Genomic DNA, 12124 nt, shown 5'->3' with positions numbered 1-12124 from the left:
TATCTTTACATAGGACGACAATAAGCCGTACGCTCCATAGAGTTGGGCTTTATGGCAGAGTGGCCAGAAGAAAGCCATTCCTTTCAGCTAAAAGCAAAAAGGCACGACTTTGAGAAAAGGCATGTGGGAGACTCCCAAAATGTGTGGAGGAAGGTGCTCTGGTCGGAGGAGTCTAAAATTGAACTTTTCGACCAAAGAAAACACAGTCTGGCACAAACCCAACATCACGCAAAGAACACCATCCCCACAGTGAAACATGGTGGTGGCAGCATCATCCTGTGGGGATGTTTTTCAGCAGCCGGGACTGGGAAACTGATCATAGTTGAGGGAAAGATGGATGGTGCTAAAGACAAGGATATTCTTGAGCAAATCCTGTACCACTCTGTGCGTGATTTTAGGCTAGGACGGAGGTTCACCTTCCAGCAGGACAATGACCCCAAACACACTGATAAAGCAACACTTGAGTGGTTTAAGGGGAAACATGTAAGTGTGTTGGAATGGCCTAGTCAAAGCCCAGTTATTAATCCAATAGAAAATCTTTGGTCAGACGTAAAGATTGCTGTTCACAAGCGCAAACCATCCAACTTGAAGGAGCTGGAGCAGTTTTGCAAGGAGGAATAGGCAAAAATCCCAGTGGTACGATGTAGCAAGCTCAGAGACTTATCCAAAGCGACTTGGAGCTGTGATTTCTGCAAAAGGTGGCTCTACAAAGTATTGACTTTAGGGGGGTAAATAGTTACTCATTGACTTTACGTTTATTTTGTTCTATTTGTTGTTTGCTTCACAATAAAAAAACAAACAAACATCTTGTTGTGGGCATGTTCTGTAAACTAAATGATGCAAATCCATGTTAATTTCAGGTTGTGAAGCACCAAAATACAAAAAAGTGAAGGGGGTGAATAATTTTGCAAATAACATGTATGAAACATTTAGAGATTAGTTAAATGATCTTCGTTTCTCTAAAGGTTGTGTCCACATTTATAACCACTGTTTTACTGCATCAGTACTCACTTAAAGAAAACTGACCTCTGTAAAAGACTTAATGAAAACGTTCCTATTTTTTTTACAATTATGCAGACCTACACCTCTCCACAGTAAACTACAGACAGATTCTGTAGTCACACACACCTATTGTGCATTTCCTACTTTTCTTTGCCAAGAAAGCATGAAGTAGGTGTTGGGTAGAAATGAGTATGACTACAGTATCAGACTGCACAAGGCTTGTTTGTAGTCTGTAACCATGGAAACACATGGGAGCAATTAAATGATAGGACTTACAGAATTTTACCAGAACCCTTAACTTACTTGGCATTAGATTGGGAATCTGTTGGCGATTGTTGGGCATTCTGTACGCATTTACAGGATTGTAAGCATTTGGTGGAGGGGCACTGCTGTACTGTCCACTCCCCCTTGGTGGTCCTCTAGTTTGTGGTATGGCATGGCTAGAAATATATAAGTCAATTTAGCATAAAAATGATGACATGAAAATGAAAGTGTAAGATGCAATAAGCTCTCTGGTATTGTGTGCCGCTAACAAATAGAGCAACAGCCACTTACCCTAGGGTTCTAAAAGCCGACTGATCAAGATGCATTGGCTTTCTGTCTCGATTGAAACCCAGCTGTGGGGTCCAAGGCCGGCCATTTCTATTGCCCTTCTCCCAATCTCCTGGTTTTAAGGTAACTGGTGGTTTTCTACAAGACCAGGGAAACGACATACATTTAATTTTTACGTAAAATGCATTTTGCCACTCATTTATAACCATTGTTACTTACTTTGCACCTTGCAATACCACAGCTTTGAAAATGTAACCATCGTCATATTCTGGGTCTTTAAATTTGATGCTAAATTGAATAAAAAAAATAGCGTTTTAGAATATTTTTATTTGCAAGTTCATGGCATTTAAAAAAATAAATAAAATACATACCTAATTGCATAATTTTGTGTTAAACTTCTCAACATAGGCACCGGAGACTCCACAATCCTTAAAAAGTTAAAATAAATCTGAGTTAGACAAGCTGCATAAAGTGTAATATATTCAAATCTGTGCTATGCTGAGATCCTGCCCTACGCCCGCATGGTGTAGAGTCTAAGAGTGGAAAAAGCAGGTGCAAGGCAGAAGCTCATCATAGCACATTGCTCCTCTGCCAGTGCCCCGCTCTGCTAAAGCCTGACATCACATATGCCAGGCTTTAGAAGAACAGCACTCATACATAGATGAGCTATGGAGCTACTGCAGGGCAATCCATACTTCCACATTCAGCAGTGTATGAGTAATGATCGCAAAGTGCTGGCACCTGAATGCTGGGTGTCTACATCTTATGGGAAAAAAACATTTAAAAAAATAATTTTAGTACATTTACAGTAAGTTTTAACCCCTTGCGACCATGCACTTTTTAAATCACATTCCAAGAACTATAGCTTTTTAGTTTTTGCATCAATGTACTTGTATGAGGTCTTATTTTAAGTTATAGTTTTTAAATGCACCATTTTGGCTTCATGTAATGATCGATTTAGGCCGAATGCACACGGCCGACAGCGGTCCGTGGTATGCCGGGCTGGATTCCTGTTGAGAGCAGGAGCGCACGGCGTCATTGGTTGCTATGACGCCGTGCGCTTCATGCCGCCGCTGCACTACAGTAATACACTATACGAGTGTATTACTGTAGTGCAGCAGTGGCATGAAGCGCACGGCATCATAGCAACTAATGACGCCGTGCGCTCCTACTGTGAACAGGAATCCAGCCCGTCATACCACGGACCGCTCTCGGCCGCGGAACACGGCCGTGTGCATTCGGCCTAAAGCCAGCTGTTTAGCTAAACCCCCTTTGTTTACATCAGTAAAAAGGCTAATTAGCGGTCACTAAGTGGGTTAATAAACTTTATTTATACGTTTAGGCACACTTTGAACACCGCTTAGTCCAACAATTGACAGGGGCAGTGTTAACAGCATAAGAACTATACTAAGAAAATTTTACCAATAGGAGCCACATTTAAAAGGGTTTTCCGAGTCTTTTCTGGATGACTTATCCTCAGGCTAGGTCACTACTATCTGATCGGTGGGGTCCGACACCCGGGACTCCCACCAATCAGCTGTTTGAGAAGGCACTAGCGCTCACAGCAGCACTGGTGCCTTCTCCCTACTTACCAAGCACAGCGCCGTACATTGTACAGTGATTGTGCTTGGTATCGTAGCTCAGCCCCATTCACTTCAATGTGGCTGAGCTGCGACTAGGCCATCTGACCAATGAACATGACATCACATGGCCCAGGGAACCTGTGAAAAGGCACCGGTGCCTTTTCACAAAAGAGCTGTTTGGTGGGTGTCCCAGGTGTTGGACCCCAACCAATCAGATACTGATAACCTATGCAAAAGGTTAGGTCATCAATATAAAAGGTCTCGAAAAAAAAACCTTTAAAGTAGTGATCACACTAAACTTGATGTCAACAGTTTATGCATAATGTCTATGTTTTGTGCATGTATGGACCTAATGAATGAATATGCATTTAAAGGGGATAGCATTAATGCCAATATGTATTAAAATTATACATGGTGCAGTGTAAAATAATAAAAATACAAAACTTTGAAAAACCTTTAAAATGTCCTATGCTGCTGAGCCTGTAAGAATGACATGACGTCACAGCTAATCTCTGGCCTCAGATCATATATGGATGAACAGCTCAGCAAAGTGGGCCAGTGATTGGATACAGTGGCATGAGACTGATGCAGGACCAGCAGGGATTGGACAGACATGAACTGGAAAGGCGTTAAAGAAGTGGTGGGACATTTTAAAGGTTACATATTTATTTATTTTTTCACACTGCTTACTGACCTACTGTGTGCATGTAAATTAAGACAACGAAAAGCATCACCAGAAATTCTTACAGATTGGGAAGGACGGCGCCATCGTCAGTTTCAAGCATTCCCTGAATTCCATGGCACAGCTCTGGCGGCATTCCAGTTGGCTAGGGAAGTAATTTAACAAACATACGCAAAATCAGTCTATATTCACCATAACCGCTCACAGTACAGAAAGAAAATGTGCAATCAAATAAGTAAAATTACAATTTGAGAAACTACAGAAATTACTGGTACTCAGGGAAGCAACTACCAGTTTCCAAATATCCCATGTCTGAAGAGAGTGCGCCAATAAAAAGGTTTTAAAGGGAATGTTTAAATGACCTATTGTTTAAAATCAAGTTTTTATGTTAAAGAGCATCTGTCAGCAGGGTCAACCCCATTGTGACAATAAATCACACAGAATCTTTTTTTTTTTTACAGCCATATAGGCCAATTAGAGGAAGAAAGGGGAAAGTAAAAATGTGACAGAAATTATCCTAGATAATGAATATTCCTGTGTTCAACCAAGTTAAAAAGCAGAGCTTCCATGTTGGGTAAAATTTCATATGAATCTCTTAACAGCTTTGCCCAAGCTCTGATCGGGCTTTGAGAAAATGAAGAGCGTGGGCAGCAGGGGTAAGCCCTTGCCTCACATCTCAGGCTCAGTAACAGCTAGAGATATGACTGGTCTTAAAGAGGACCTTTCACCACTCCTGACATGCCCGTTATAATAGAGTCATGCATTCCCTATGTAACAACTCTGGAACATCATTCTTATGACCATGTTGTGCCATTCCTTTATTTCTACTAGAAGTTATAATTGAATTTCTGTAGGGTACAGAGGGGTGGTAATCAGTTGGGGGGTGTCCCTGCACAGACTCTCTATCCAATCAGTGCTGCCATTTTCAGACTGTGCAGGGAAACGCCCCCAACTGGTTACCTCCCCTCTGTACTCTTACTGAAGGCTAATAGTAATTCATTCCTAACTTCTGGTAGAAATAATAAAAGGAATGGCACATCATAGAGCCATAAGAATAGAGGTTCCAGAATTGTTATTACATGGGGAATGCATGAAGCTATTAAAAAACAGGCATGTCAGGAGAGGTGAAAGGTCCTCTTTAAATGAAAGCTGAATGTCTTCGGATTCAAAATAAAATAAAAAAAAAGCATAATCGCAGCATGATCTCCTCTACATTGAAAGATATAGCTGCTTGAAAATCTGTTGGGAGTTTTAGCTGAAAGTGAAAGCAGGTTTCAGCTACTTTCACTCCTGATCCGAATACTAACAGCTATATCTCCCGAAGTAGAGACGATAATGTCTTAGGTCGACTTTCAAACAAGACCAGTCATATCTATAGCCGTTACCAAGCCAAGATACAAAAACTTAAAGTCCGCCCCCCCCCATCTGCTGGCTGTGATCTCAGCCAGACTAGTTGAGGAAGGAGGCAATGGGGGAGTTGACAGTTTGCAGGAAGGAAGGGAAGAAAGAAAAAAAAAAAAAAAATATATATATATATATATATATATATATATATATATATTATATATATATAAATTGGGCATCAATGATAGTGACCCACAGAATAAAATTACATTTATACCGAACAGTGTACAAATTAATCCCACACAATAATGTTAAAAATGCTATTATCTTTCCCCCTAAAAAAAATACATTTAAAAAGAGGACCTTTAACCGCACCTGACATGCCTGTTTTAATAGCTTCATGCATTCCCCGCGTACTAACAATTCTGGAGCATCTCTACTTATGGCTCTATGGTACCACCCATCTGTACCCTTACTGAAGACTGCTAGCTATACATTTACAACTGGTAGCAGAAATACTAAGGAATGGCACAGGATTGAGACATAAAAATAGATGCTCCAGAATTGTTGTTACATGGGGAACGCATGACGCTACTAAAACAGGCATGTCATGAGCGGCGACAGGTACTCTTTAATGCACTACATGAACCTCAAAATGGTTCCTAAAAAAACTACATCTCGCCCCACGAAGTTCAAGGTCATGACCGTTGAAACACAGGGGACTAAAGGCTAAAATTAGTCATGTCACAAAGGGGTAATAAAATGCACTTGTGTCCCCCCGAGTTGCAGACCAACTACATTTACTTCAGACAAATTCTAAGCTTACAATAAAGAGTGACATTTTCGGGAGGGTTTTTTCCAATTAGGGGATTCCCCCGGACTGAATCGCCTATCCTTAGGTTAGGTCATCAAGATCAGATTGGTATGGATCTAACTCCCGAAACACTACTGATCAGCTGTTCTCAAGAAAAACAGAAACAGGCACTAGAAATTCACAGGTTTGTCAACTTGACCCTCACCAGGTTCCAGCACCTGAAGCTCAAGCTGACTGGTGGGGGTGCTGGGAGTTGGACACCCATGAGATACTGACCTATCCTAAGTATAGGACGGTCAACAAAGGTTCAGTCCTGGAGAACCCCCCCTTTAATACTTTATGCGAACAGCATTTACCAAGGTCAATGCGAAACGCAAACATTTTCTGCCAGTTTATAGGTGGCAAGAGCAAGATGAATAAACTACAGTATCGAAATATATTTCTTTAGGATTAGTATACGAATGACTGGACAATCACGTACCTCTGTAGCATTGGTCTTGTATAGCTCATGTATGAAGTCGTTCAGGGGATGGTTTCCCCCAACAAACAGATGATCGCCGCCAAGACTATTTCTTCTTTCTAACACAAAGCAAAAAACACCGCTCAGCACAAACCATTCCTTATTCTGAGTGTATCTTCTACAGCTGCCATTAAATTCATTAATGCATAATCCAAATGCGCTAATTCGCTTCTAAGTATGATTTTCGGCTTTCATAAAGCAATTTAAAAACTTAATTATAAAGCTAAAATTCCCACTTTTTCTAATTGTTTGGTGGCTGTGGTTTTAACAGATACTCATAAAAAGGCTTTGCTGTGAAAACAGATCATTTAAGTCACACAAGAAACCTGCAAATGAGAGTTTAATTAACAAGTTTTAATGCAAGGTGCCTCTATTCTACTCTGTACCCACCAAGGCTCCATTTTTGCATCAAGGATCATTCAATTTACTGCAATTAAATCATCTATGAAGCAAAAGGTTACCAATTTGTTTAAAGGCAATCAATAGCAGCCATCCATTATATCTTGCTCATTTGCAGCCTAGCAGAGCATAAACGACAAGTACGCTAATGCAAAAAACCTTCGTGATTACACAGGCTACACAGGCGAATATCATAATCTTACTTTCATCAGGAGTGAGGTCAGGGTAAACCTCTTCCAAAGCCGCTCTTAGACGCCGCTCATCAACAAATGGCAACAGAGCAACACCTGAAGGGGAAAGGAAGCAATCAATTAACTAAAGAAGGCGAGGAGAATCGTAAGGAGACTAATGAGCCGGAAGCAATATAGGCCAACTTCACAAAGTCTGAGGGGAAAAGCAGCAACTTTACTTACCACACATCAAGCAAGTTGTCCACTAACCAGCTGTCCAGTTTTCAAAGTAACTATCACATTAAGGCTAGGGATACACAGGTCGCGCAATATTTTTTTTTTTATGATAGCCAATGATGTAGCACTGCAAGTTAGATTTTTGTGCAACTGTCGCACTGTATTGACTATCATTATAAAAAAAATACACATGCAGCAGTGTAGTTGTACCCTCCTTGTTGCACCACTTATTGTTGTCATGTAGCCTAACGCTCTGTGCGCAGTCCGCTGGAGCCCTAGGTTTGCCTTATATTCCAAACACATCCAAAGGGCTACATTCACCAACTGAGGTCAAGAGGGTCCTTTTTGCATCTGTTGGGCCAGTGTACATTGGTATATCTTAACTACTGCACAGCAGAGTGGGCTGCTGCAACGCACCACCCCCCATATTTCATGTGGCATACATTTGTTTTACAAGTGGCACACGTCAAAGCCTTCCGTCAGATGGAAATCCTCCCAACATATTTCTTCAATGGAAGGTTTGAACACAGTCTGTACAGACACTTAAATGAGATCTGCAGCGAATACATATTGATGACCTAGCGTCAGGACAGGTCATCAATATCTGATCACCACGGCTCCGACTTCCTTGCCGAACAGCTGTTTGAAGAGAAAGCGGCACTCGTATGAGCGCTACTTCCTCTTCAAGATTACACCGCGTGTTGTTTCGCTTACAGTGGCAGCGCGATTACAAGCGCTTGTTCCATCAAGCACCCGTACGAGCGCTGGCGCCTCTCCAAACAGATGGACGAAGTCAAACCGCCACCTGAGGATAGGTCATCAATATGTACTGGCTTCACAACCCCTTTAAACATGGCCATAAACATACAATATCGGCTGGAATATGACCAGTCTCTCCCTCAAATAATCGAACAGACATTGGAAACAAAAAAGTGTTTTTTTTTTGTTTTGTTTTTTAAATATAGAAATAAGACGAAACTGTCAAAATCAGCCGTTTCAGTGACATTCATACCAAGTGTATGAGCAGCTTTAGAGTATTAGAATTGGTCAGACAAGGTTGACTAGTAGTTATATATTGCGTTAAGAAATTCATTATATAAGCATACATTTCAGACATATGTACCAAAATACTGCAAAACTACTGACAGTTGTAGAGTAATTACATCCATACTGCATTTCTATATGGATAAAATCAGCACTTAACAGAGGCCTCCTGTAGGCCCTCTTTCAATTGTCCTTCATCTGCGCCCGCATGCTCGAGTTGCCAGGGGTAAAACTGATCCAAGAATCTGGAATACTCGAGCTGTCCGACTGCTCTTTATACAGAACGTTATTAAGATCAGATGCCACCAAGGAGATGAAAGACTGCACAAAAAGCAGGTGGAGTGATGCCTTGGTACATCATGCAACTCCTGAAATGTTAGGCTTGTGCTGGGTATTTCTGAGACTACAGTATATTTGTTCAGCATTTGCTTTTAGCAAATAACACACTAGTAAAGGTATACCAAAAATAAAATGCCAGGATTCAGTATGATTCTCACCTTGCCAGGCAAACTTTTTTCCATTTAAATCGATGGCAAAGTCATCAGGATAGAAGTCAATTATACTAGATTCCTGTTAAGAAAATTAGGAATATGATGATACAAAAGATTTCTGGTTTTTAAATCCCTACTGCTTAGACAATAACATGAAATAGTGAAGATACAAGAAAGGATTTATAAAATAACATAAGAAATATGCTGGTGATTGTGCATCAGCTGGGGAAAACAGAAGTATTGTGAACAAACGGGCCCCAGATATGAGCGTAAAGGGGCCATTTAGGAATTTGATATTGATGGTCTATCTGTCTGAGGCGTTCGTTAACATATACTTTTTTTTGTGTATGTTAAAAGTGTGACATAAAAGGTGATGTGAACCTAAATACCCCAAATGGAGCTGAACAGACCCCACTGATTATGATTGAGTCTGTTCAGTATCCTGTCTTTTTACCAGGAGAAAAAAAAAAAAGTGCTGCATACAAGGCTTTGTCTGGTTCCAACTGCAGCCTCCAAAGATGTGAAGTGTAGGTCTATGTATTTGACCTGCTTCAACTTTCACACTCTTCCTTGGCTAAAGATACTCCTCAAAATGCTAAGAGTATCCTTACTCTTCTGGGGAAAATTGTGCGATCTCTGATGACCTATAGCCACCATTATCAAATTTCCCAAATTATTTTAAATCAGCCAAATAAATGAAAAATCCCTTTCATAAGAAAAGAAAAAAAAAAAAAAAGAAAAAAAAAAACTTACTGGATCGCTCATGAGTCGTCTCCATGTGACAGGTAGGAAGTTACCGCTAGCAGCCGGAAATACTCCCATCAGCTGTTCAAGTGGCTTGAACTATGTGAACAAGAGTACAAGATCACTGTAGATTACAGATGTAGAACAAACACGCAACATAGGATCACACAATTTTACCAGATGGTTACACAGGTTGAAAACAGACATCTCAAGTGCAACATTTCTCAATTACGCAACATTAATTGTTAAATTAAAACCCTCAATGTAGTTTGCCATTATCAATGCGGACCTAGTGTCTGCCATTACTACTTCTTGGAGTAGGGCATTCCACGTTTTTTTTTTTTTACCACTGACTGCAAAGGATCCATTCCTGTAATGTCAAAATCGCTTTTCACCATGATAAATCCATGGCACACACTTGGCTTGCTTTACACAACCTACCGACTGGCTCACTTCAGACTAAGCCAGAATCCTGGCGCATTTTGTATGCAAATTTCTTAGGCCACACATTATTCCTGCAAAGCCATGACCCTTCCCATCAAAAACTAGATACACCAAACCGTGCCAAATTGTGACAATTTGGCATTAAATTGTGTTGCAGGTTACAATACGCTCTAGGCGCATACATCCGTAAATATGAGCCACTGTGTTACATGTATGACTGACCAGTATGCAATACTACATTTCCCTTGCAACAGAGTAGCACATAAGACCTGACCGACAGCACAGTTACGATTTTTCAGGGCACTTACTGGTTTGGTGTTCGTCTCAAATTCTTTAAAGAGTTCAGAAATATTTTCAAAGTCAGAAGCAAAAGGAGCGTAGTGAAATGGAAAGAACCATTTCCAAGAAGCACAACCCTGGGTAAAAAAAATAAATAAATTAAACAGGTTTACAATGCACACACCGACAGTTCAGTACAGGAGGGAAATCCTGGGGAAGGTTGGGATATACAGGTCCTTTTCAAAAAATTAGCATATTGTGATAAAGTTCATTATTTTCTGTAATGTACTGATAAACATTAGACTTTCATATATTTTAGATTCATTACACACCAACTGAAGTAGTTCAAGCCTTTTATTGTTTTAATATTGATGATTTTGGCATACAGCTCATGAAAACCCAAAATTCCTATCTAAAAAAATTAGCATATCATGAAAAGGTTCTCTAAACGAGCTATTAACCTAATCATCTGAATCAACTAATTAACTCTAAACACCTGCAAAAGATTCCTGAGGCTTTTAAAAACTCCCAGCCTGGTTCATTACTCAAAACCGCAATCATGGGTAAGACTGCCGACCTCACTGCTGTCCAGAAGGCCATCATTGACACCCTCAAGCAAGAGGGTAAGACACAGAAAGAAATTTCTGAACGAATAGGCTGTTCCCAGAGTGCTGTATCAAGGCACCTCAGTGGGAAGTCTGTGGGAAGAAAAAAGTGTGGCAGAAAACGCTGCACAACGAGAAGAGGTGACCGGACCCTGAGGAAGATTGTGGAGAAGGACCGATTCCAGACCTTGGGGGACCTGCGGAAGCAGTGGACTGAGTCTGGAGTAGAAACATCCAGAGCCACCGTTTACAGGCGTGTGCAGGAAATGGGCTACAGGTGCCGCATTCCCCAGGTCAAGCCACTTTTTAACCAGAAACAGCGGCAGAAGCACCTGACCTGGGCTACAGAGAAGCAGCACTGGACTGTTGCATGTCATTCGGAAATTAAGGTGCCAGAGTCTGGAGGAAGACTGGGGAGAGGGAAATGCCAAAATGCCTGAAGTCCAGTGTCAAGTACCCACAGTCAGTGATGGTCTGGGGTGCCATGTCAGCTGCTGGTGTTGGTCCACTGTGTTTTATCAAGGGCAGGGTCAATGCAGCCGCTATCAGGAGATTTTGGAGCACTTCATGCTTCCATCTGCTGAAAAGCTTTATGGAGATGAAGATTTCATTTTTCAGCACGACCTGGCACCTGCTCACAGTGCCAAAACCACTAGTAAATAGTTTACTGACCATGGTATTAGTGTGCTCAATTGGCCTGCCAACTCTCCTGACCTGAACCCCATAGAGAATCTGTGGGATATTGGGAAGAGAAAGTTGAGAGACACAAGACCCAACACTCTGGATGAGCTTAAGGCCGCTATCGAAGCATCCTGGGCCTCCATAACACCTCAGCAGTGCCACAGGCTGATTGCCTCCATGCCACGCCGCATTGAAGCAGTGATTTCTGCAAAAGGATTCCCGACCAAGTATTGAGTGCATAACTGAACATAATTATTTGAAGGTTGACTTTTTTTGTATTAAAAACACTTTTCTTTTATTGGTCGGATGAAATATGCTAATTTTTTTAGATAGGAAATTTGGGTTTTCATGAGCTGTATGCCAAAATCATTAATATTAAAACAATAAAAGGCTTGAACTACTTCAGTTGGTGTGTAATGAATCTAAAATATATGAAAGTCTAATGTTTATCAGTACATTACAGAAAATAATGAACTTTATCACAATATGCTAATTTTTTTAAAAGGACCTGTATATATTTTCTTTCACTTGGT

General features: G+C 40.8%; 1 protein-coding gene across 1 annotated transcript in view; it reads right to left on the bottom strand.

The window, feature by feature from the left end:
- Positions 1–12124, bottom strand: part of XRN2 (5'-3' exoribonuclease 2) — a 64956-nt gene that overhangs the window by 9899 nt on the left and 42933 nt on the right. Inside the window, exons 18-27 of the mRNA XM_044289853.1 lie at positions 10335–10442; positions 9592–9681; positions 8845–8917; positions 7100–7183; positions 6459–6556; positions 3885–3964; positions 1926–1982; positions 1774–1842; positions 1558–1692; positions 1306–1442 (exon numbers count right to left, since the gene is read on the bottom strand). Coding sequence (XP_044145788.1) covers positions 1306–1442; positions 1558–1692; positions 1774–1842; positions 1926–1982; positions 3885–3964; positions 6459–6556; positions 7100–7183; positions 8845–8917; positions 9592–9681; positions 10335–10442 — 931 coding nt within the window. The remainder of the gene's footprint in view (positions 1–1305; positions 1443–1557; positions 1693–1773; positions 1843–1925; positions 1983–3884; positions 3965–6458; positions 6557–7099; positions 7184–8844; positions 8918–9591; positions 9682–10334; positions 10443–12124) is intronic.

This window comes from Bufo gargarizans, chromosome 4 (assembly GCF_014858855.1).
Source record: "Bufo gargarizans isolate SCDJY-AF-19 chromosome 4, ASM1485885v1, whole genome shotgun sequence".
NCBI lineage: Eukaryota > Metazoa > Chordata > Amphibia > Anura > Bufonidae > Bufo > Bufo gargarizans.
The sequence above is the reverse complement of the archived record's forward strand: the minus strand, read 5'-3'. Positions and strand labels throughout refer to the sequence as shown.